Source organism: Hyla sarda, chromosome 3 (genome assembly GCF_029499605.1).
Source record: "Hyla sarda isolate aHylSar1 chromosome 3, aHylSar1.hap1, whole genome shotgun sequence".
Taxonomy (NCBI): Eukaryota; Metazoa; Chordata; class Amphibia; order Anura; family Hylidae; genus Hyla; species Hyla sarda.
Window position 1 is genome coordinate 143,352,989 of NC_079191.1, and position 27,158 is coordinate 143,380,146.

A 27,158-nucleotide genomic window follows, 5' to 3' on the forward strand; every position below is an offset into this window, starting at 1 on the left:
AAAAAGTTTTTTTCCTGGAATACCCCTTTAATATTAACAGCATTAAAACAAAAATGGAGTTGTAATGCCACACACACTGATTCCAGGTGTCTGCTGGGAATTCCTAGAGGAACTCCAGAGAAAAAAAAAAGTGTTCTCAAATCAACTGGTGCCAGAAAGTTATACAGATTTATAAATTGCTTCTACTTAAAAATCTTAAGCCTTGTAGTACTTATCAGCTGCTGTATGCTCCAGAGGAAGTGGAGTTGTTCTTTTCAGTCTGACCACAGTGCTCTCTGCTGACACCTCTGTCCATGTCAGGAACTGTCCAGAGCAGATAAGTACTGTATGGTTTAAGATTTTTAATCAGAAGTAATTTATAAATCTGCATAACTTTATGGCACTATTTGAACATATTTTCTTATCTCCGAAAAATCCCTTAAACCAGTGAGGGGGGTGTCTGGGGTCAAAAACAGGCTGGCGGTTTGAATGAGAATTTTAAACATACTACAGTTTCACATGGAGAGGAACGGAGCACTCACCCGGTAAGCTGGCTGCAGCAGAACGTCTCACATCACATCCGATAGGTGAAAGAGCAGGGAGGCGGTAGATGGAAGCAGGGAAGCTCAGGCGTCGGGCCACGGACCACATCACACTGTTAGGGGATTCGTGGGGCTGGATGTCTGAACCCCCCCACTTCCATCTACCGTTTCCTTGCTCTTTCACCAATCGGATGTGATGTGAGACGTTCTGCTGCAGCCAGCTTACCAGGTGAATGCTCGGTTCCTCTCTTCATGTGAAGCTATTGTTTGTTTGTTGTTTCACACGATCAGCACCACCAGTTCACCCTCCACATATACACCGTCCACTATATTTATGAGGAAAGCAGTGCAGAAGACACAGTGACCGTGCCAGATTATGTGTTCTCTGGTGATGATATAATAAACATACTACACTCTCCTCCTCTGCACCCCCTTCCCCAGCTACAGCATCTATGCTCCTACTCCAAAAAAACAAAAAGGGCAATTACAGTAGGTTAATAATTTTTCCTTTTGCCCAGATAACCCCTTTAACTCATCCTAATGCCTCCTTTTTGCTTTTGAGTCTATCACTTTATAGTACAGGAGAGGGGTTCAGGTGGAGGAATGTCCGGCGGACGCCTGACATCAGAGCAAATGGGGGATTGAAACTTCCTTGGCTATGCAACTAATATGTCCATCAATACAAGTTTTTTTCTTTTTAAACTGTTTTTTTTTTTCACTTGTCTACCACAGTTTGTGATTCGGGATTGATCAAAACTGCTGACATGCTCCTGTTAAACAGGGAAGTATAGTTTTTATTGCATATTTTTATTGGCCATACATTTATAGACATGAATATATAATGTCCCATTCTGCCAGCATAACTATGTCCCACTAACATGCATAACATGCATACATTGATCACAGCTAAGTGGCATAGACCATATACTGTTTATTTGTGTTGGAGCCTGTTGAATGTATTATTAAATTTCAATACATTAAAATGAGATACAGAAATATCTTTACCCAGTGTTTAACAGAAGTCTAGCAAACCTAAGTCATACACTAGACTAACAACTATGTTCAGTCATACTCAAGTTATCCTTCCTTTCAAAGACCTAAGTCCAGAAATGTATCGCCTCCTTTAGCTACAGATTCAAAAAAAAATGTATTGAATGCAAACTGATGTGCAGGGCAGCAAGGACATCACAGACAAAAGAACTATTTGGACTGGATGATTTACAGACGGATTTTTTGCTTATTGTGGATATTTTTACAACAAGAAACATTTAAAACTGCGCTCAAACTGGGTTTCCATTACTAAATTTTTTTGTCATGTAACAAACTAATAAAAGCCACTTAACACAAAAGTGTACAAGGTAATTACATGTTTTTTAACTAAAAATGTGGGTCGATAAAGCATTACAAAACTGCAATTGTCCAATGTTCGACACATATACACACCATACCTATTATATACGTCAGACCACACAATAAGTATTGTAAAGATCAAAGTGGATTAGAAATCCCCCCAAAAATTCAGTAAAGCATGAGATACCAGTCAGAAACTAAGTGTAGACAGGTGGTTACTGATCTCAATCCTATACAGAGGGGACGCATGTGTATGAAACACACACAGTAAGTCCTTTGCCATGCACTACAAATAAATATATCATGCAAATCATAAATAGATGTTTGCATGTGTATAAGTATATGACACATATGATTCACATGACCTAAAGACCACAAAGATAGTGGGAGAAACAGATTCACAGCTAATGTGGGCTACAAAACGTATTCACAGTGTAGGGTCTGTCCCAAGGAGGCCACCTTATCGCGGTGGGACGGTCCAAGCTATTTGACCGCCGGCGGAGACAAATTTGCGAGCTAAGTGCCTCACTATCTCATAGTTTCACATTTGCATCTATTACACCCTAGCTGTATAGCTCTTCATGTTTTAACTGCATATTCCTTGTGCTGGCAGTGTGCTGCTGCATTCTTCTGTTGATATATATATATATATTTTTTATTTTATTTTTTATAATCGATAAACTTTAACCCCTTAACAACAACGGACGTAAATGTACGTCCTGGTTTGGCGGGACTTCCCGCACCAGGACGTACATTTACGTCCTGTGTATGACCACGAGCATCGGAAGGGTGCTCGAGTCATACACAGCAGGTTCCGGCTGCTAGCAGCAGCCGGGGACCTGCCCGTAATGGCCGACATCCGCGATCGCGCGGATGTCTGCCATTAACCCCTCCGATGCCGTGATCAATACAGAAGTCAGAGAGGACTTCGACAGAAAAGAACAACCTTAACTTCAGAAGCTCATAAGTACTGAAAGGATTAAGATTTTTTAATAGAAGTAATTTACAAATCTGTAACTTTCTGGAGCCAGCGGATATATAAAAGACATTTTTTTCCTGGATAACCCCTTTAATATAATGCTAAATTTGTCAATACTTGCATAATTTCTTGGTGAAAAACTCCAAGATTTCATGAAAATTTTGCATCTTTCGAAAAAATTCTCTGCTTGCAAGGAAAATGGACATGCCAAATAAATTATATATTCATTCACATACACAATGGGGGAGATTTATCAAAGGATTTAGACTGTTTTTCCCTGTCTAAATTTGTCGCACAGAAAGTTGCAGTCTAAATATGTGCGACTTTTCTGCGACTTTTGCTGTAGAGGATATTTAGAACATGATGCATGCAAGTCTATTTTAGACGGAAATGCATTGGAAAATGCATTGGTGCTGAATTTATCAAGTGCGACAAGTCGCATCTGCCCAAAATACGCTGAAATGTCAGACCATGTTGGAGCAGGTCTAAATGCAGTTTAAGCTGTAGACCCTGAAGTCTGAGCACAGAATTTATCAAGGGCTGTGAGACCTTTGATAAATTAGGAGCACAATAGACAGGAGACTACCACATACGCTGGTCTATAAGCATACCCAGAATAGACTAGATTAGGAAATGTCCCCCAATATGTCTACTTTATGTTGGCATCAAAAAGTTGACATGTTACTTTTTGAAGACATTAGAGGGCTTCAAAGTTTAGCAGCAATTTTCTAAATGTTCTCGAAAAATTCTTAATCTTAATTTTTCAGGGGCCAGTTCAGTTTGAAGTTGATTTGAGAGACTTTTTTGTGAGAAATACCCCATAAAATTACCCCATTATAGAAAATGCACCCTTCAAAAGTATACAAAATGACATTCAGAAAGTTTGTTAACCCTTTAGGTGTTTCGCAGGAATAGCAGCAAAGTGGCAGTAACATGTTCTTGTAGCCCCATTTTTTTCAATTTTACAAGTGGTATAAGGAGAATGCCCCCCAAAATTTGTAACCCAATTTCTCTCGAGTATGGAAATACCTCACATGTGGATGTAAAGTGCTCTGCGGGTGCACTACAAGGCTCAGATTTTCGAAAAAGAATTATGCTGAAATGTTTTTTTTGGGGCATGTCACATTTAGGAAGTCCCCATGGTGCCAGAACAGAAAAAAAATAAAAATAAAAAACATCACATGGCACTGAAATGCTGGTGTTACCCCAGATTTTTCATTTTCTCAAGGGGTAATAGGAGAAAAAGCCCACCAAAATGTGGACATAAAGTGTCCTACGGGCGCACTACAATGCTAAGAATAGATTGAGAAAAATGTGGCTGGATAGAGAATTATGCTAAAATGGTTTTAGGGGGCATGTTGCATTTAGGAAGCCCCCATGGTGTCAGATCAGCAAAGAAACACCCCACATGGCACACTATTTGGGAAACTACACTCCTCAAGGAAAGTAACAAGGGGTACAGTGAACCTTAACACCCCACAGGTGTTGGACAAACTTTCATTAAAGTTGGACGTGAAAATGAAAAATATTTTTTTTAACTAAAATGCTGGTGTTACCCCAAATTTTTCATTTTCACAAGGCAAAATAGTGTAAAAAGCCCCCCAAAATGTTTTACTCAATTTCTTCTGAGTATGAAAATACCCCATATGTGGATGTAAATACTCTGTGGGCACACAACAGGGCGCATAAGAGAAGGAGCACCATTGGGCTTTTGGAGAGAAAATTTGGCTGGAATTCAAGTCGGGGGTCATGTGCGTTTACAAAGCCCCCATGGTGTCAGAACAGTGGACCCCCCACATGTGACCCCATTTTGGAAAGGTCATCCCTCGCGGAATGTAATAAGGGGTGGAGTGAGCATTTACACCCCACTGACGTGTGACAGATTTTTAGAACAGTGGGCTGTGCAAATGAAAAATTAAATTCTTCCTTTTCACTGACCACTGTTCCAAAAATCTGTCAGACACCTGTGGGGCGTAAATGCTCACTGTACTTACAGTGTAAATGTTTTCACTTTATTTCATTGTGTAGTGTAGTGATTTTTACATTTACTGTAGGCTTCTTTTGCGGTGCATGATTTCCATTTTTTGGGGAGCGTATGCGGTCCGTGCCACCAGCGATTGTTCTGTGCTGTGCGGCCAGACCGTAATCCATGTTCAGACTGCGCTGATTGCTGATCAGTGAATTATTACTGATCAGCACTTTTTTTTAGGTACAGTTTTTTTTTTAAGGTGTTAGTGGTCTCTGCTACCAGTGACTGTTCTGCGCTGTGTGGCCAGACTGCAAAAAAAAAAAATGCATGTACCCCAAAAAAGTGCTGATCAGTAATAATTCACGGATCAGCAATCAGCACAGTCTGCACATGGGGTACAGTCCGGCCGCACAGCGCAGAATAGTCGCTGGTGGCACGAACCGCAAACGCCCCCACAAAAAAGTGCAAAAAAAACCTGCACCCCATAAAAAGCTAGGAGCAGGAGAGTGGTCATCAAGGTGTGGCCCTCCTGATGCTGCAAAACTACTAAGTTTTAGTTTTCCAACATATGAATGGTCATAGTTTAGAGACCACTACACAGTGGTCTCCAAACTGTGGTGCTCTAGATGTTGCAAAACTACAACTCCCAGCATGCCCAGTGTCTGGGCATGCTGGGAGTTGCAGTTTTGCAAATTGTAAGGGGGGAGAGCACTCACCCACCACATCATCGCCGCCGGACCTCCGGACACCCGTTGCTCCCACCACCAGACCTCGGGACACCCGTTGCTGCCACTGCCGGACACCCGTTGCTCCTGCCGCCGGTCCTCCGGACACCCGCCTCTCTCCTCCCAATCCCGCCGCACACCCGCTGATTCTGTTGCATATGCACACCCAATCGCTGATCGGGTTAATCAAATGGGGTCCCGGGGTGTCAGGTGCGAGTGGTCTCCCGCCAGACACCCTGGGACTTCAGCTAATTAACCCGATCAGTGCAGCAGGAGCGCATATTTAATGAACGCCGTATATATACGGTTTCTGCGGGAAGGGCTTAAGCATTTTTTACATAAGAAGCTTTACTTTAAAGTTTTTCATATAAATGTGCTGTCAAAAAAGGGTTTGACAGATTGTTTTTCAACAGGAAGTGCAGTACAGCCTGTCCTCATCACTACTTTATGTCTAATATCTCAAGATCTCCAAAACCTTTAGCTACACATGCATGGATGATTTTCATGGCTGTTTTTATTAACTGCACTTTTACAAGCTCTGTACTTTGACCATGGGTATGTGTTTATCCAAGCACAAGAGCATTAACCCTTTCCTCCATCAGCAATTTTTGCCAAGTTTGTAACTCCCTATCTTCTTAGAGCTTCTTTTTCCTACATACAGAGCCACATGAGGGCTTGTATTTTGCAGGACCAGATGCTCTTTTTAAAATTGTTATACAACATACTGTGAAAGGAAAAAGATATTGTGGACTGAAACAAAAAAAACTGCAATTTTGCACATTTTGAGAGATTTAGTATTAACGCAGTTCACTTTAAAATAAAACTGATATGTTATCTTTATTATGCAGGTCAGTACAATTACAGCAATACCCAATTGATATAATTTTTGTTATGCTTTGGATGGCCATAGTTAGATATGTTATTTATTTGTCTACAGAGCTGTATGATGGCTTTTGTTTGCACCATGACCTGTACTTTTTATTAGTACCCTTTTATATTTTAATAGTTTCGAAATTTTCTTATGCAGCAATACCAAATAAGTTTTTTTTGGAGGGTAAATTTCAAATTGAAAATGACGAGTGGTTGGATTGAATTTTTATTTTTATTTTTTTATATTTCCTTTACAAGCATTCATTTGATTGCTTTTATAGTTGTGTGGCAATGAACCGCCAAAATGCCGATCCTCTAGTAGAGCATCACTAAAGCAGGCTGTACAAGCAGATCTTCCTATGGACGGAGGCCTTCAGAAGGCTGCCATGGTAGGGAATCTGCACCCCACGATTATGTCACAGGGGTGGTATTTAGCATACAGCTGCATGCAGAGGGTTGCAGTTAAACCGTGGAGACCGGACTAATGTTTGAAGCCGGTACTTACAGAAAGGTGTCCCCTGTAAGATACAGCAGATATCTGCCGCATATACAGCAGACTCAGCTACTATAAAGGCATATTGTCAGTCATTTAATGGTTAACAGCAATGATTATTCATAAAGAACCAAGTATGAGACAATGTAATACCAACCACCAATCTGTAATGAAAATTTCTTCCTTTGCTGCCTCCATTGCATCAGCCACATCATTAAAATATCCTTTGGCATTGACATACCTAAAACAGAGCGAATACATTACCACGTGACAATAAGGTCATACTCTTGAAGGATACATTGTAATATGGAATATGCTAAGCAACTATGCACTTTGGAATGACCGCACAGTAATGGCATTATCTTGTGACTTTGTAATAATAACAGAGGCCATTTCATTTCTTGCCATTAGGAAAATGTAATAAAAAGGCAAATTACTGGAATTTTTATTTATTTTTTTGCTGAAATGAGAGGTTATGAGTTATTTACAGACAACTATTTACTGTGCAGAAATAACATACAGTAGAACGATAAAAGAACACACGTAAGATTTAAGGTGATTAACACCGGTTGGATATATACAGTTTATATACAATGAACACAAGGAGATCCCATACTCCTAACATGGGTACATTTAAAAGAGAATCAGTCTGCAATGTCACCCGCACGAACCTGTTGGTACAGGCTTGTAATGCGGGTGACACTGATAACAACTATACTTACCATCAGCTGATTCATCGCTCCGTTCACCAGTTATCCTTCTTATTGAATTAATGGTAATGAGCAGGCTTGGTGCATGGGGGGCGCTCCAGGAGCACGCTGAAATCACGACTGCAGCTTCCTCAATTGGCCCGGCTGCGAGCAGGCAGAGGGAGGAAAGCAGGAGCTGTGACGTCAGCATGCTCATGGAGCACCGCCTGTGTACCAAGATGATTACCATCGACCCAATAAGAAGCATGAAGGGTGAACAGAGCGACGGATCGACTGGTGCATCATTATCAACAGTGTCAGTCGCATTACCAGCATGTACTGAAAGGTTAGACACGGATGACAGAACCCCTTTAAAGTAAAATACCTGTCTTCACACAAATCAACTTATGAGGCATTGTTTTGAGGCATTGTCAGGCAGGAACAGTCATGAAATGTAAAAAAAAATGTATACTATTGTGTTTTTTTTTGTTTTTTTTTTATACAAATGACAGGTGAATTTTCCTTACTGCCCGATTTTCCGTTTCATTAAGATATTGCTAAATTCTCCATATTCTGCATTTACACAGGAGTTCACGTGTAGGGAAGATTTGATAAACCCACCACTTTTACACTACAAGAGGATGGGCAGTGCATCATGAGATAATTTTAAAATTAAGCCCAACAAATAGGTTATCTATACATCAGTTTCATTGCTCCGTTAAAGGGTACCTCTCATCAAATTAACTTTTGATATATTTTAGATTAATGAATGTTGAATAACTTTCCAATAGCATGCTAATGAAAAATATTCTTCTTTCTATTGTATTTTTCCCGATCAGTCCTGTCAGCAAGCATTTCTGACTCATGCTGGAGTCCTAAACACTCAGAGCTGCCAGCCTGCTTTGTTCACAGCCAAACAGGCTGTGAACAAAGCAGGCTGGCAGCTCTGAGTGTTCTCCTTTGTGAACAAAGCAGACTGGCAGCTCGTAGTGTTTAGGACTCCAGCATGAGTCTGAAATGCTTGCTGCCAGGACTGGTAGGGAGACCCCTAGTGGTCATTTCTTCAAAGTGGAAAATTAAATAGAAAGAAACATATTTTTTAATAACAAGCAATTGTGAAGTTATTCTGCATACATTAATCTATAATATATCAAAAGTTTTTTTGATGAGAGGTACCCTTTAAGCAAAAATTCACATTAAGCAGTGAAGCAATTGCTATTACATTAGCAATAATCTGCAGCAGTGGTTTAAGGTTTTCAATGCTAACCCCCTTCATGAGGCCATACTACTAGGTTTAACCTAGTAAAGTAATACGGAATGGAGAAGAAGGGCAAAGCACTTAAACATATTTTTTCTCTATGGTTAATTGATAAGTTATATTAAAAGTAATACCTACCATTATTCACTATTAAACATTTGTAAATATTTTTCAGTTTGCTTTTACACAAGCAGTGAATTCTCAACAAGCATACAAGACCTTGAATTACAGTCTATTCTTGCTATTTTCTCCCTTTAGTACTCTGACTGTACATGGGTGAACAGTTCCTAATAAGTTTGAAATCTGCCTCACTTGCACTAAAATCTTCCCTGCAGCTATACCACCATAATGTCTCCTACAACCCTGCTTATTTATAGAGCAGGGTAGATAAAGACACAGAAGGGAAGAGAACATGCCAGATTTAAAAAGTAATGTTTGCATTTAAAGGATCACATATTGCTAAAGATCTATAGACTATTAAATTTGACTGGCTTATGCAAGCGAACCGATATTCTTAGCATAGTACATACCATTTACATAGTGTGTTTTTTTGGACTGCTGCATATGATCCAAATCTATGAGCCGTCAGGAAGTTTTTCCCATGTTTCCTAACAAATTCTTCAATAGCCTGACCCCACCATCGTGCATGTCTGTAGCTGTTGCACTTCAAAATCAAAGATCTGAAAAACCAAACATAAAATATTAAATTGTTAAAGGGGTACACCACTCCTAGACATCTTATCCCCTGTCCTCTGACTTCTAGACATCTTATACCCTACCCCCTGATGTCACACCACGCCCCCTCCATTCATGTCTATGGGAAGGGGCGTGACGGCCAGCTACCACACCTACCACGATCAGACGTCTTATCCCCTATCATTTGGATAGAGGATAAGATGTCTAGGGGCAATGTACCCCTTTGAGGGGATAGTAATTCATATTACAGAATATAGAACATGACATATCTTCCATATGTGATCTGTCACTGGTGTGTACATCAAGTGGTGTGGCTAACGTTTTGGACTGTCCCACACTGAAATGTGCTTTACCAAATTTAAAAAGTAAGACTTCAGGGAAAAACCAGGATTTTCGGCGCTGACCAAGAAGGTGGTGTTGGAGCCCGGGTAAAGGAAGGAGGTTTATTAGCAACGCGTTTCACCGCGCTTGCGCGGCTTCATCAGGCTTAATACACAGCAGTTGTATCAGTGTTATATACCCACACGGGATTAACCCATGAAGTGCATGATTAAGATGTATTACAAAAAAATAACCATATAAAATGTATAAATAACAATAAGCATAAATATACATTTATAACACTCAGCACTGATCTTAATAAAATATTTTATAAATTACAGCTATAAAATTAAGAAAACATATATAAAAGAAAAAAATAATGAACATGAAAAAATAGCCGCATAGTGTGAATTTGATTGAAGGATAGAGACAAAACCAAGGTTCCCATCGGGCGTGACCGGTTTAACCGAATAGTAGATAGAAGGAATTGCATGATTCATACCCCAAACATCAAATGAAGGAAGCACAAAAGGCTTAGCGAAAAACGCACTGTCAGAACAGATGCCAAAAAACTATTAAAGTAAAAAAAAATTTTTGATAAAAATATGGATGAACAAAATCAACAAGTATTTTCGATTGTCTCATTCAAACCGTGCGGAAATAAAGTTACCAACTTATGGATCCAAAAACTCTCACGGTTAATTAAACGTTGGAATCTATTAGAAATACCCTTTGGGACCGATTCCAAGATAATCAAATTTAGAGACTCTATGCAACTATTGTGTTTTAATGAAAAATGTTTAGAGATGCTATGTAGCATATACTCATGTCTGATATTCCATCTATGGCGATTCATACGTGCCCGAACTGTTTGTACAGTGCGGCCCACATATTGTAAACCGCACTGACAAGACAGTAAATATATGGCAAAATTAGTGTCGCAGGTAAGCTTGCCCTTGACTTTGTATTCTTTGTGTGTATACGTTGATTTGAATACAGTTGTGGATTTGATTAAATCACAACACATGCAGCGAGACCGGCCGCATGGAGAGCTGATGGCACCCGTCTGAACTGTGTCTATAACTATAGGTTTCAATTTGCCAGGGGCAATAAGATTTTGTAAATTGCGAGATCTTCTAAATGTAATATTAGGGGTATTGGGAAGAAAACTTTTAAGAATTGGATCATTACACAAAATGGGCCAATGTTTGAATAATATTTTTTTAATGTTAGTAGCTTCGTTATTGAAATTAGTAATAAAATTATATTTGTGATTAGATGTTTTCAAGAGTGATATATTATTGAGGGATGGTGACTTAGGTGTGACCAATTCTAATTGTTCAAACATTGGCCCATTTTGTGTAATGATCCAATTCTTAAAAGTTTTCTTCCCAATACCCCTAATATTACATTTAGAAGATCTCGTAATTTACAAAATCTTATTGCCCCTGGCAAATTGAAACCTATAGTTATAGACACAGTTCAGACGGGTGCCATCAGCTCTCCATGCGGCCGGTCTCGCTGCATGTGCTGTGATTTAATCAAATCCACAACTGTATTCAAATCAACGTATACACACAAAGAATACAAAGTCAAGGGCAAGCTTACCTGCGACACTAATTTTGCCATATATTTACTGTCTTGTCAGTGCGGTTTACAATATGTGGGCCGCACTGTACAAACAGTTCGGGCACGTATGAATCGCCATAGATGGAATATCAGACATGAGTATATGCTACATAGCATCTCTAAACATTTTTCATTAAAACACAATAGTTGCATAGAGTCTCTAAATTTGATTATCTTGGAATCGGTCCCAAAGGGTATTTCTAATAGATTCCAACGTTTAATTAACCGTGAGAGTTTTTGGATCCATAAGTTGGTAACTTTATTTCCACACGGTTTGAATGAGACAACCGAAAATACTCGTTGATTTTGTTCATCCATATTTTTATCAAAAATTTTTTTTTAGTTTAATAGTTTTTTGGAATCTGTTCTGCCAGTGCGTTTTTCGCTAAGCCTTTTGTGCTTCCTTCATTTGATGTTCGGGGTATGAATCATGCAATTCCTTCTATCTACTATTCGGTTAAACCGGTCACGCCCGATGGGAACCTTGGTTTTGTCTCTATCCTTCAATCAAATTCACACTATGCGGCTATTTTTTCATGTTCATTATTTTTTTCTTTTATATATGTTTTCTTAATTTTATAGCTGTAATTTATAAAATATTTTATTAAGATCAGTGCTGAGTGTTATAAATGTATATTTATGCTCATTGTTATTTATACATTTTATATGGTTATTTTTTTGTAATACATCTTAATCATGCACTTCATGGGTTAATCCCGTGTGGGTATATAACCCTGATACAACTGCTGTGTATTAAGCCTGATGAAGCCGCGCAAGCGCGGTGAAACGCGTTGCTAATAAACCTCCTTCCTTTACCTGGGCTCCAACACCTTCTTCTTGGTCAGCGCCGAAAATCCAGGTTTTTCCCTGAAGTCTTGTTTTATTCCACACATCCTCCAGGAAGGCTGCAGACTACAGGATTGTGATCCTTAAAAATCACATGTATTCAGCATAGTTGTGTATGTCCTCACACAACTTAGCAGGGTGAGCACTGATCTTACAATTGTTTTCCTCTCTACCCTCGTGCTGACTTTATTACACAGGGAGCGCCTTTCCTCTTTTCTCTTTTTTAAATTTAAAAAGTAGTAAATACCAATTTCATATAGTAGCATGTACAACGTTGAAAGGAATATCCAGTGCGGTAGCTCGTATGCAACAGATTTATTCGGCACAGCAAACGCACAGGTACAAGACAATAGTGACGCGTTTCGATCACCTAAGTGATCTTATTCATACTATCACTTTCGATCACCTAAGTGATCGAAACGAGTCACTATTGTCTTGTACCTGTGCGTTTGCTGTGCCGAATAAATCTGTTGCATACGAGCTACCGCGGTGGATTTTCCTTTCATCTTGCATTACTACACAGCGTTGTCCACACTGATCCGCGACGCAGTCAAGTCTTCTTTGGGGTGAGCTGGAGCTACTCTTCCTACATATACAAAGTTCAACCTTAATGTCATTCATTTTAGCTGATAATGTCAATGATAAAGTCTTTGCAAAGTCTTGAACAGAAATCACAAAAAGGTCTTGTTACCAAGTACAGACATGCTCTGAGCAAACATTAAAACGTGTCAAACATTAAAACATGGAAACAAAACTGTACTCAACTAAAAACAATTAAAAATTAAAGAATATCCTTAAGTTTCATAACCCTAACAATGTAGGATAGCTCCTCATGCTACCACCTGGCCACGGCTGGATAAGTTTTAAGTCACAATGTCACTTAATGAACACATGAAATACACATATGCAGTAAACCTGCCTGAGAATATTAAAGCACTCATAATATGTGTATATTGCTGCATGAAGTGGAAAGAAAGTAAAACTTGTTTTTAATCTCAGAACTCCTAATGTCAGAACTTGCAAACAATGAAAACATTCCCTTCGTGACAATCCACAGAAGAAAGTTGCTGAATTATTCCATCTTACCTGGAGAGAGTGTCTATTCGTAAGCCATACTGGGTCTCAGTGTCTTTCTTCCCCATCTTTATGTTGAATTCTTTATCGACTAACAGAACAAAGGAAATGGCTCCAGTGTCAGGCTTCATGTATAAAAGGAAGGAATCCTTCACAACTAGCCATCTGCAAAATGTGATAAAAGCTACAATTAAACTCTGAGATTGTATGAACAAGAGGACTATTGAGGGATCACAATTCTGACCATGTGGACTTTTCTATAAAAACAATTGAAAACATAACAAAAAGAACACATTGATAAGTGGCTGCAAAATTCATCTGATGCCGCTTAGCTCTAAGTCTGAATAGAACTAGACTACCATGTAGACATTTGCTGTGTCACTTTTAGAAGTCAGTATGAACATTTGTAGTGTGTAGACATGATCAGTCAAACAAGGTGGAGACAATGTTGTGGAATGGGCATGTATGGCTGCCAGGGGAACCAGTTCAGTGGGGTTTATTGACCTGCAGAAAGACTACTTCTGAAGTGTACAAAGCTATACTTTTCGCCAGGTCCAGTCAAACATTGCAATATTAGAATTATGAGTACAGATGAATAGTGACCACATAAGCAACTAAATAAGGCAGCTTAAAGGGGTACTCCTGTGGAAAACGTTTTTTTAAATCAACTTGTGCCAGAAAGTTAAATAGATTTGTAAATCACTTCTATTAAAAAATCTTAAACCTTCCAGTACTTTTTAGGGGCTGTATACTAAAGAGAAATTCAAAAAGAAATGCATTTCTTGGCATGCCCTGACCACAGTGCTCTCTGCTGACCTCTGCTGTCCATTTTAGTAACTGTCCAGAGAAGCCTATGTTTGCTATGGGGATTTTCTCCAGTTCCTAAAATGGACAGCAGAGGTCAGCAGAGAGCACTGTGGTCAGGACATCACAGGAAATGCATTTCTTTTTTTGGATTTCTCTTTAGTATACAGCCCCTAAAAAGTACTGGAAGGATTACGATTTTTTAATAGAAGTGATTTACAAATCTGTTTAACTTTCTGGCACCAGTTAATTAAAAAAAAAAAAAAGTTTTCCATGGGAGTACCCCTTTAAGAGATGTTTGTGTCCATATAAATACATAAAAATGTAGTCTTCCTGTACCTTTTTGACCATCGATAGCACGCACTTCCTTGTCCACAGCAATTCAAGCCAGGTATTCTGTGCCCACCGGATCTCTTCATTATCATTCCTTCACTGAAACAAAGTATGAATAAGATTTAGTTACTTCTGACCATACTATTATGCAGAACATAGCTTCATTTAACTCAGAAAATTTAGAGTGCTTTAATTCCTATGACACAACTGATAATTTTAGTACAGTGCAGCTGTCATGGGCCCCTCAACATTCCCACATTCTGCTAGGACATGCCAAGTGACCCCTCCAAGACGGCAAGTCCTGAATTCCAGCACATCAGTTATTTTTTAGCAATCTAAAGTTCCAGCCTATTGCTGGTCTATAAATATGTTACATAATGATAATGTAACACAGAGCTTTAACACATGGCGATTAAACAGTAGTATTAACACTGTATAACATACAGTATACACAGAACTTGCTGCCTTATGATAGTCCATTTAGAGGGGGATGTACACTTTATTACGTATATCTTGCAAGTACCAGTTTGGAACCCTTTTGGGCGTGATGCGGGTGATCTGATCATCCATTTAAAGTGCCACATTGCCACAGATGCTGTGATTTGCATTGATCATGGCATCTGAGGAGTTAATGGCGGACACGAGCGCAATCGCTGATGTCAGCTATTACCGGCAGGTAAATGTACGTCCTGGTGCGCGAAGTCACAGCAGATCAGGACATACATTTACGTTCATTGTCCTTAAGGGGTTAAACAATGCTCAACTGGAACTAAGGAGTCAAAGTGTGCCAAGCAAATGTTCCCCACATCATTACACCAGCAACCAGCAGCCTGATCCATTGATACAAGGCACGATGGATCCATGATTTCTTATTGTTTATGCCAAATTTTGACACTGCAATCTGAAACCTTTGTCCCTCTAGTTTTTCTTTTTTTTAAATATACACTGTCTTTCTTCCAAGCTATACATGTTAAGGTCCTTTAACCTTTCCTGGCTAGTTTAGTAGCTCTTCTCTGAACTCTCTCTAGAGTATCTATATCCTTTTGGAGATATGGCCTCCAGTATTGCGCACAATACTCCAAGTAAGGCTTCACCTGTGTTCTGTACAGCGGCATGAGCACTTCCCTCTTACTACGGCTTATACCTCTCCCTATACATCCAAGCATTCTGCTAGTGTTTTCTGCTGCTCTATTACATCGTCTACCGACCTTTAAGTCATTTGAGATGATGACCTCAAAGTTAATTTCCTCAGATACTTAGGTTAGGATAGTATCACATTCTATATTCTGCTCAAGGGTTTTTATGCCCCATCTTGCACTTTTTCGCTTTAAATTTCAGTTGCCATTCTGCCCCAGGGTTTTTACGCCCCATCTGGCACTTATTCGCTTTAAATTTCAGTGACCATTCTTCTATTTTTCCTAAATCCTTTGCCATTTGTCATATCCCTCCAAAACATCAACCCTGTTACCAATCTTTGTTTCATCAGCGAAAAGACCAATACCTTATCATCGAGTCGCCTACATGCCTAAATGCATTATATTGTTTCAATTTATGTTAACAAGCATGTAAAAATGTATACCTAATAAAGTGGCCAGAAAGTATACATGCTGGCAGCTTACAAGGGCTCAAGACAAATAGTTCTATAACTAGACAGAATTCTTATTGTGTTCTTACTGCTGACTAAATGGCATTTATTATAGATGAATTCTTTAGAGCTTAGAGCTAATAAACACATTTTCACAGAATTTTAGCAGTAAGCTATGCTAATATGAGCGGAGAATGGGGAAATCTATGCAAACATTTTAGATTTCAAAATTGCTAAGGATTTCGATTCTTGTCTTGTTATGATATAAAAATAGTGAATTCTCTGCAAAACTTCCTGCTAATACTGGAGCTCAAAACTCCCTCAGCAAACACAAAAATATGTTGTGAGAACATAAAACATTACAATAGAAGAACACAATGTTAATGCAGTTGTACATTTTAGTAACTAACTTCTCCCAATGAGAGGGGATTATGCTAGTCATTTCCTCACAGTACACAGAAAGTGACATTCTCTTTAGACCCTGCATTACTTTCCAGAATATAACACACAAGATTGGAGAAAGCAGCTGAGTAAACTAACCATATAAAACTTACATGCCCTTCGGTCCAAGGTCATGGATAAAGGATAGCTGATTCACATCAATAAATTCCCTCTGGAAGGAAGTAAATTACAAATGAATCACATGGAAAGTTTTATTAACACACTAGAGCCCAGGAAAAAAAATAGAAATTCATGGTGCTCCACTACAACACCCTCCTGCACCCTTCGGTTTTGTTACCCATGCTCATGCAATGTAAAATTTGGCATAGTGCCAAACGGCTTAAAGGGGTACTCTGCTCTAAACAGCTTATCCCCTATCCAAAGGAGAGCAGCGTCCAAAACACGGGAGCTTGCAGCCCCTTAAGCTTACCGTCAGGCCCCCTCCCTTGTCTATGGGAGGGGGCAGGACGGCTAAACATAGTAGTCAGTCCTCCTCCCATATACATGAATGGAGGGGGCACGACGGCCAGTAAAGCCAGTCATCGGGCATGGAGCGGAGTTCGCTCGGTGCCTTAAATAACAAGGGTGGCGCAAGTGAGATCATGGGGGTCCCCAGCAGCGGGACCCCCACGATCTGGTATCTTATCCCCTATCCCTTGGATAGGGGATAAGATGGTTTCAGCTTAGAACCCCTTTAAAATTGGGGCTGTATCCATTCCTTTAAAAAAAAAAAAAAAAAAAGTTTACTGCTGCACTTTAACACAAGTACTAATGTATCCATTGTGCACAGCCTCATTAGTCAACCAATCCATCAAAGCAAATCTTGACTTACAAGGCCATCACAAGGTAATTTACAGCAAGCTCTTGGGAAATAAAGTTATTCAATCAATAGATGGACACAAGCACAGACCTACCATACAGTATTTTCTCAAGACTACCTGATACTGCATTTCTATAGCAAGTCTAACTCAGATCTAAGGATATTTGTTGTAGCTATTTGGTAATTTCTAGGTATTCTTATATTACTGAGGTGTGTCTAGTCTTGATATTCCATAAAAACAATCACGTATCTCTGTATACAGTATTTTGCTGTAATCTCGTATGCTCTAATAACACTTTTGTGTTTTTTGTGTGTTCTTTCAGATCTGTGGACACTGTGTAAAGAAAGAGGAACAGTAAGACTGCTGTGCAGCAATAAACTTTATTTTCCGTAGAAAGTCATATTAATAATCTTCAACAATAACCAATTACAACGCTGTAATATATTCTGTCATTTTATTCCACTGTGAGTAATGCAGGTACCAGCTGTAAAACCAGTACAGAGAATACCTGAATGCAAGCCAAGCGCAAAAGAACAACAGATAGACTCACTTACTGTTGCATGATAATTCCTGTACATCGGCATCTTTAACAGCGCTGATAGATAATCTTCTAATTGTTTCTACAACAAAAAAGGAACACTTTATATGAAGAATGCATACTGTACTTCTACTAGAACTGAAGTTAAGTGGGCACTGTCGTTACAAAAACACCTTTTCATATTTCATAGAAAAAGACATATGAACAGTTGATTGGTCAAGGTCTGAGTGTCCAGACCCCAGTCAATAACTAGAACAAGTCGGGAGAAGTGCGTCCTTAGCATGTTATCTACTGGCTCTGTGTCATGCGGACAAGCTGGTCTCATAATGCATGTTTAAAGGATAGTTTTGCTACGATAGACACAGAGTGAGGAAAGAGGCCCACAAACTTCTACCCTTGTGATCAAACAGGATCTGAATACTCAGGACATGTCAAGTGTTGTTTCAAATCCTCTTCATTCGCCATTTGATATCGCCATTTGATAACCTTGCTGATTGCATATTTGTAAAATCCCTTTATTTCCCAAAGATGACCACAGAAAAAAATACTAAAATACTGTCCACTAGGTGTCTCCATTTCCTACAACCTGTAGTCCACTGTTTGCTAGATCAGGACAGAAGACAGGAAGTGTGTGGCTTAGGTAGTGCTATGTGCACGAGAGAGAGAGGAAAAGCATGGCTTGTACCTGCCAGCTGAGCTGTCTTCCTGCTGAACATGATCCACACTGTTACTGAAAGATAAATACAGCTTCTCTATTATCTCTCATCACCCATACAGCTCTGGGCAGCTGTCCCTTGTGTTAATACCAGTGCAAATACAGCTGTCCACAGTGTTGCAGTGCAATCCTCCCCTCCTCCTAGATTTAGCCCGTCAGTGGTAGACGCAGATTGGTGTTTAGTTTAACTCCTTCCTTGCTGCGCTTTTATTTTGCTCACACAGCACCTTGCAAAGTCAGTGCATTAGTAACCCCTCCTCCTCCACATGCGTTGTTTAGTACTGTACTGAGTAAACCATCAGCCCAGAACATTGCGCTCTGTTTAGTACAGTGCACTTTTACTAGCTCTATATTATATCACAACAAAGTGGAGTAGGTGTTGTGCTATGATTGGCCAGACAATTAGGAGAAAGGAAAGACGTTTGTGTGAACAGTCCAGCTCTGATTGAAGCCCCTGAAATGAAGAAAATAAGAAATAGCTGTGTACTATGAAGTGGGCTCAGTCACAGTAGTGAGAGACAAAAAAAATCAACCTGTTAACATTTAGGTTTAAAAAAAAAAAAAATCTTTTGACAAACCGAGACAACATGTAGGATAAATGTGAAAAGGATCTGACAAGAGAAGATATCAGGTTCTTTCATTCCTTTTTATCTGCCATAACCACTATAAGACTTCTCATATAAACTAATTCCTACCCACGGGACTGTGCAATATTAAGAAGTGGGTATAGGAAATAGTGCTTTATAACTAAATGTATATAGACTGGGCAGGAGTAACACATAATTCAAGGACTATGCGCTGTGTACACATAAAGCACTAAGGATCACCATCAACACAAAAGCCATATAGCAGAAAAAACGCTACATCTACACACATAGTTCACACTATTACTTCATCTGTCCTGAAGGCTGTATGCAGTACAGGGCAAGTGCAATATAAGTTGAAATGGAATGCACCGGTTATACTTAGAGACAATACTGAATATGTTATTCTATTTTTTGGTGACGCAAACACTCTGCCACCTGATGTGTGTGTCCTATGCACTATGTATGTTGCAGCATCAATAATGCGCAATGGTGTATATGAAAAATGCACTTGAAATCATATAGTGAGTTTGAACCTAGCTCACACCGGCAATAGTTCCACTTATAGGGCATCCTGCAATTATCAACTAAGGCTACGTTCACATGGCCGTTGTCCCCAGTTCATATTGTCCTGTGTTATTGCCTCCAAAACGGACCATTCTATTAACAGATGCAAACGGATGCAAAGGGATGCCATTTAGTGACATCTGTTTGCATCGGGTGGGTGGGTATAAGGATAAGCACACTGGGGCCAATTATTATAAATATGCATGGGGAAGCATACATTTGGGGGTCAAAGTAGTAGTTAAAAACCCCGCTGGGAGCCATGAATGGCTCCTCTGTGTCGGCTATTCAGGGCTCCCGGCAGGGGATTTCCAAGTGAAAGTTAACACAGTATATACATCACAGGGGAGCTCAGCATGCCACCCGCTCCCCTGCTTTATAAATGCTGAACGCATCGGGTCTCAGAAGTGAGACCCGGTAAAATCAGCCCCTTATCCCCTGTACTACTACTCCCAACATGGAAAAGACACTGTGCTACTACCCCCATCATGGAACAAACACTAATGTAGCCTCCCCAGCTGGGGGAACTACTACTTCCATCATGGAAATGAGTCTATTCCATGATGGGAGTAGTAGTAGTCCCTCAGCACTGCAGGAGTCTGCGGATGTCACCTTTTCTGAGCATGCTCAGAAGTAATAGTTCGGAAACGGATATTATAAACCGGGGACAAACGGATGACATTAAAAATGTAAAATTTTTGACGGAAGAAAAAAAAAAATCCTGCATGCGTCTTTTCTCCAATAAAAAAAAAAAAAAAAAAAAAACGGAACAGGAAGCAAACGGGTGATAAAAAGAGTGTAAAAAAATAAATAAATCCCAATGACATAAAAAGGATTATTTTACAGCCGTTTGCAACCTGTCTAAAAATTATCAAACTGATTGCAGAACGGGCATTTATTAACGGAGGCAAACAACCGTGTGAAAATTTCAGGCGTTTCAGGACCTTAATCCAAGCCCCCCCCCCCCCCCCCCCCCCGGTGTAGCGGCTAGTATATAGCCATCATAGCTCCTCCCGTAGACATGAATGGAGGGGGTGTGACAGCTGTGGTCACCCATCTGGCACGGAGCAGAGTTTGCTTCCTGAATCAGATGACTGTGGTGCCGCGCCGGAGATCATGGGGGGTCCCAGTGGCCTGATTCTCTCTCCCCCCCCCCCCCCCCTTTAAATCAGCTGAGTTTAAGTGTAGTTAAATAATTACCCTTCTACTTGAAGCTTGCTCTTCTCGAACAATCTCTGCATTCCGGGGTAGATTGGGCATTGATCTGACATCTCCTCTTCTTACAGTTTGTCTTCTCACTGTGTGGCTACAAATAAACACATGTATGCAACAGTTCCAAATAGAGTTAAATTAAAAGCCAGGTTCTTTTAATATAAACCATACCTCCTGGTAGGAATAGGGATTCTGATGAAAGCTTTGTATCGAAGAAGTTCTCTGTGGAGGTCTTGAAAATGCTTGAATTTCCTCTTAACTTGCCATGTGAACTCCCCATGATTAAGTTCAATCGTGTAAATGTTCAGAACGGATGTCTAGAATTAATCATACTTTATAAGTCAAAAAAAACAGAAAAAAAAAATAAAACAAAATAAAAAACAGTGTTCATGTCCTAACGCTGGTCATTTTTTGGCCACTGTAACTTGAAGCCCCCATTCAAAATACAATACCACATCTGATCAGTGGCGCCTATGGATGTTTGGAAGCACCAGCCAATCAGAATGGACATTTAAATGGTTAAACACCTAAAACGTTCATTCACTCTCTCTCTCTCTAGTACACAGTGCAGGAGAATAAGTACTGTTTACTTTACCTGAGCTGGGTATTTTAGGTATCAACTTACAAAAACCTCTAACCTCAGATATTAACCCTTTCCCACTGCCGGTGGGCTTTTTTTTTTTTTTTTTTTACACAGCACATTGTACATTGTACCTTTCATTATGCAATACAATGTATTATAAAAAAAACTACTTGTAGAGTGAAATAGGAAAAACTACAATTTAGGAGGGAAAGGGATGTTTGTATGCTGTTTTCTCTGTGGTAAAAATGACCCGTTACTATATCCTGCTGATCAGCATGATTACAGGGTTACCAAGTTTATACAGCATATTTTTTATTTTAGCTTAAAAACCTTATACAAACTGCTTTGCATCACATTTTTTCTGAAGCCTATAACAATCTTTCTGTATATGGAGTTGTGTGAAGCTTTTTGATTTGATTTCGGTATTCCAGTCATTTTTTTTTATTTTACTATATTACGGGGCTGTAAAGTTAGTGTAGTTCATAATATAGTGTCTGTACCTATGTGTGATGGTTTTCTCACAATTATTCTGTGATTTTCACCCCAATATTTATTTTTACCAGCATACAAAATTACTGTTGTCTCAGATTTTCCCAGGTTGCAAAGCGGCGGAGACCTGACTCACTAGTCAGCTGATGACAGGGAGCCTGTCTGCTTCAATGGGTGGAGGGATCAATCTGCAACTAATGCAACAGCTGTAGGCACCCTGATTGAAAACCACAGGTCTTTTGAATGGATGCAGCTCATTTATGTTTCAATGGGTGGGGTGGCTGATGTGTGGGAGGGAGGAAAATGGAATTGTAGGATTTGTAGTCAAAAGAAAAGTCAAGCAGGTAATACCAGTTCACAAAAAGCTAGCCACAGTATTATGGTAATCTCACAACATAGCATTTAGCCCCGAGACAAGCACAGATCCTTCCTAAGCATGTCCATTACTGTCTGCCAGGTATGTACTAAAATCACCTAATGGTGGATAACCCTTTTAACCTATGTTGGTGGGAGGCAGGCTGACAAAAACAGCAATTCTGGCACTGTGTATGCTTTTTACAGACATTGTTAAATGTAATGGATAAAATATATTATATATTTTAACAAGGCATACATTTTTTTTTTTCAAATTATGAAAGTAAAAAGGAAGGGCCCTAATTTTTTTTTATATTCTATATTTTTTTCATACAGTTAGTTCCCCTTAGAGAATCTATACAAGCTATGGCGTAATGTACAAGACACTGCAATATTGCTGTACTGTGCTATATCATACTGTACTACAGATCTCACTGCAGCATGGAAGCATGTTACAGGCCACACAACAATGCATAATAGAAAGCATAAAAGATACTTTACCATTGGTTTTACCGATCTGAAGGGGCTGCCCACTGCTGACAATCCTTACTTGTTAAACATAACACTTGACAATAATCTGTTTACAAAGTGGCCTACAGAAATAACAGGAATCTATGGGGAAACCTGGCAGTAAGGGATAAATTCCACTACCAACACAGAGGAACATTACATAGTGGCCATACACACTATTGGGCAGTCTGACAAGCCCTCCAGAGAGAAATATTCTATATAACCGCTCTCCACTGGTCAAGGGATGGAGATCCTAAACATGTGAACCCCCTCTATTAATTCAGAATTCCCTAACAGGGTGTATGAAAATGATTTTTTTTTTTTTATAAAACTAGACAACTCCTTTAATAAAAGAAGATCTGGAGAGCAAGCTTAGTAATGCTAAGCAGGATTAGCCATTTGCATTACACAATCCCTAATATCCTCAAACGTACAGCTTACAGTGACCAGAAATACACAAACAACTGCTTGCTGTGTGTAGGTCTTTGAGACATTACATCTGTCAAAAGATTATTTACAGTCTGCACCTTTGAGGAAGATGATGAAGCAAATCTTTCCACCTCTAGAACCCTGACTTTAATGGCGCATCCTGTTAGGTACGTCTGGAGGTCAGGCTCCTTAAAACCTTTTGTCTTATAAATAGCCGAAAAGGGAATGCTGGCACCTAAGGAAAAAAAAGCATGGTAAATGTGATCAAAATGGTTAAAATACATAACACTTAGGGTTGCATTTGCTTCTGTAACTGAGGTATCCACCAGATGTAGGGGAGGTACAGTGGGGCCGGGAGATGCTGTACAGGCTGCAGCCATTGCAGCTACAGCATACAATTCTATTCTGTTGGTAGCTATTTAAAGGGGTACTTCGCTACTAAGCATTTGGAACAAACTGCGCCGGGAGCTTGTGAAGTTATAGCCCTGCCCCCTCAATGCAAGTCTATGGAAGGGGACGTGAAAGCTGCCATGCTCCCTCCCATAGACTTGCATTGAGGGGGCGGGCGTGACAGCTTGAGGGGGCTATGATGTCACGAGCTCCGGCTCCAGCGTTCGGAACAGTTTTTTCCAAACGCTGACAAGCGGAGTACCCCCTTTAATCATTCTTCTGGGTTACAGAGACAAATAGATGGCAAACCAATATTAAGGTGTTATTTGTTTTGTTGGCACATTTTGGATGCTGGGTGTCTGTAGAAAAAGGTAGAGAAGCTCTGTTTACAGACAGAAGATAGGACCTATGCAAAAATAATTTTTTAAGGAACATCCCCTCAGCTCCCCATCGTGAGCATAACAGATCCCGACCCAACTCCCACTGACCTCAATGGGAGACTGGGAACCATGTGAATATGAAGTGTCACGTCACTTCTAATCTATGCGCAGCTCCCTTTGAACTCAATAGGAACTTTAGGGCTGGGCCCTCTCCACATGCTGTCCGTGTCTTAGAGAAAGCCATGGTGCAGCAATTTACAAGAGCACACATTTTGTGGAGTATATGTATTATCACTCTACAACATTATATGAAAAAGTTTAGTCTTCTACGCTATTCCATAGCACATAAATTGGACATACCAACAAAACTCTTTTTGACCTGCCTGATAAATGATTGGCAATGGATACATTTGGTGTATGTTTTATGTTTGGTTTAATTTGATCTTATTAGCAATAATTCTTAAATTCTTAAAGGCGTTTGTCTCATTTAAAAAATTTTTTTGACACATTGCACAGATATGTCAAATGTTGAGGGGATCGCACCAGGCCCCAGTGCTGCTGCGATTGAGAGTTAGAGCAGGGTAATAAGCACGACAGCACGGACCTCCCTAATCCTTTGTCACTCAAATCTGACCTTTTCCCTGTTTTAGTCTATGCAGAGAAAAGGTCGCTATCTGCCAGCCAGGGAGTTGTGCTTTCTGCAGTGCACTGCAGCAGCTCATAACTGGCAATCTCAGCATGTCTCAGCAATGAGACCTGGTGCAATCTAAACTTTTGATATATCTGGGCAACCTGTCAAAAGTTTTTTAATTGACACTAAACAAGGTGGTTTCCAGGACTTTAAAGGGGTACTCCTGTGGAAAAAAAAAATTTTTATTCAACTGGTGCCAGAAAGTTAAACAGATTTGTAAATTACTTCTATTAAAAAAATCTTAATCCTTCCAGTACTTATTAGCTGCTGAATACTACAGAGGAAATTCTTTTCTTTTTGGAACACAGAGCTCTCTGTTGACATCATGAGCACTGTGCTCTCTGCTGACATCTCTGTCCATTTTAAGAACTGTCCAGAGTAGGAGAAAATCCCCATAGCAAACATATGCTGCTCTGGACAGTTCCTAAAATGGACAGAGGTGTCAGCAGAGAGCACTGTGCTCGTGATGTCAGCAGAGTGCTCTGTGTTCCAAAAAGAAAAGAATTTCCTCTGTAGTATTCAGCAGCTAATAAGTACTGGAAGGATTAAGATTTTTTAATAGAAGTAATTTACTAATATGTTTAACTTTGACACAAGTTGATATTAAAAAAAAAAGTTTTCCACCGGAGTACCCTTTTAATATGAATGGTTCACCTTATTGTTCTCAGGATGGGTCAACAGTATTATAAGGGGTATTCCAGGATTTTTTTTACTTGACTATGCTACAGGGGCTGTAAAGTTTGTGTAGTTCATACTATATTGTCTACCTGTGTGTGACGGTGGTCTTGCAATTCTTATGTGATTTTCGCCACAATATTTATTTTTAACAGCATACAAAATAACTCATGTCTCAGGATTTTCCAGGTTGGAGTGCGTCGAGACCTGACATCACCAGTCAGTTGTGCAATGGGAGCCAGTCCTGCTTCAATGGGTGGAGCGACAGAGAGGTAATTTTGCAACAGCTGTGGGCACCCTGATTAGAAAACACTGATCTTTTGCGCTTATTTGTGTGGCAATGGGTGGGGTGGCTGATTCGTGGGAGGGAGGAATGTTACTTAACACTTACAAGCATTGAACTATGGGATGTGTAATTTAAGAGACCAAACTCCAACAGGAAATTCCAAGATAGCCTGGCAGGTATGTACTAAAATATATATGTTCATTATTTTTAAACTTACTAATGCCGGTGATGCAATTCACCTGCTCTATCTTGATGTGGCCTGCTGACCACTGCTGTAGTAATTGCTTAATACACTGACTGTACAGCAATGTCTTTTTTTTTGCTCGACAGGTAACATGTCTCTATGAATATAAAACTGCAATTCTTGAAGCTATTTAAACTTACTACTAGTTTTGGGGTCCGTGCCAAAATCATAGTCCACTTCCTCCCCATCGAAGCGGAGCTCACTGGTGTCCAGATTTTCTATCAGATTACTCATGTCTGCAGCAACCTTCTCCAGTGTAGAAGAATCTAATTTTCTTTCAGTTCGCAGTGACATGTTAAGCACTAACAGCCTGTTAACACAGGGGCCTGTTTAAAAAAAGAAAAAAGAAAATAAAATAAAAAAGATCAACATTGTGTGGAATGTACATTTATTGTTATTTTCGTTTTTAAAAAGTGTTAAAGGTTACAGTATATGCCAAAATGCTTTTTTTTGCATTGCAATTATAGGCTCTGCGTTACAGGTAAAACAAGTTATAAAATGTATTTCACCTGTAAAAACAGTGCAGCCGATAACCACATTGCCAAACCGCAGCCATTCAGAATAAAACAAATTGTCTACTCAGCACACTACAGCTCAGTGTGAACACACTTATCAGTGACAAGTGCATTTCTTATCCAACGAAAGCATCTGCAGGGCCAAGAAAGAATACAATATGAACAAGCACAAGCGAAATAACTGTTTCAGTGCTGTCTATACTGTAAAGCTTTTTTTTTTTTTATTCGGTGGTGGTTTATGTTTTTACCCTATATGTGGATTTTGACTATAAAGCCCTAATAGTCCAATGGTTATTTCTGTTCTATATTTATGCTAATCTCTACGATCAGCTTTCATGGACATTAATTTTGTCACTTTTTGGACATCATCTAACGTGTGTCTCAAGACCATGCAGACTTCCCATCTTTCTCCTGGTGAAACTTGTGTATTTATTTTGTTTACACTTCGGACTCTGTGGCAATATTGGATGGCAGACAGGAGGCTCGTATCAAATGCATATTCCTTATTTATTATGCCCAATAGCAGAAAGAAAAAATGCAATATAAGTCCAAAAATGGAAGAAAAAAAAAGATGCAGGTCACCTAGCAACCTGAC

At 39.6% G+C, this 27,158-nt stretch overlaps 1 protein-coding gene and 1 long non-coding RNA gene across 4 annotated transcripts in view; one reads left to right on the forward strand and one right to left on the reverse strand.

Annotated features, from left to right (window-relative positions):
* PLD1 (phospholipase D1) overlaps nucleotides 1-27,158 on the reverse strand; it is a 197,311-nt gene that overhangs the window by 77,366 nt on the left and 92,787 nt on the right. For all 3 annotated transcript variants that reach the window (XM_056565190.1, XM_056565189.1, XM_056565191.1), the window contains 10 exons: nucleotides 26,189-26,374; nucleotides 23,481-23,617; nucleotides 21,189-21,334; nucleotides 21,006-21,111; nucleotides 17,959-18,024; nucleotides 16,697-16,755; nucleotides 14,564-14,656; nucleotides 13,433-13,585; nucleotides 9,385-9,534; nucleotides 7,065-7,148 (listed from right to left, as the gene is read on the reverse strand). In XM_056565190.1, coding sequence (XP_056421165.1) covers nucleotides 7,065-7,148; nucleotides 9,385-9,534; nucleotides 13,433-13,585; nucleotides 14,564-14,656; nucleotides 16,697-16,755; nucleotides 17,959-18,024; nucleotides 21,006-21,111; nucleotides 21,189-21,334; nucleotides 23,481-23,617; nucleotides 26,189-26,342 — 1,148 coding nt within the window. In that variant the 5' untranslated portion in view covers nucleotides 26,343-26,374. The remainder of the gene's footprint in view (nucleotides 1-7,064; nucleotides 7,149-9,384; nucleotides 9,535-13,432; nucleotides 13,586-14,563; nucleotides 14,657-16,696; nucleotides 16,756-17,958; nucleotides 18,025-21,005; nucleotides 21,112-21,188; nucleotides 21,335-23,480; nucleotides 23,618-26,188; nucleotides 26,375-27,158) is intronic.
* LOC130361763 (uncharacterized) lies at nucleotides 23,207-26,270 on the forward strand. Its single transcript, XR_008891141.1, has 3 exons — nucleotides 23,207-23,549; nucleotides 25,708-25,790; nucleotides 26,135-26,270. It is a non-coding gene; the product is annotated as an uncharacterized LOC130361763 (long non-coding RNA).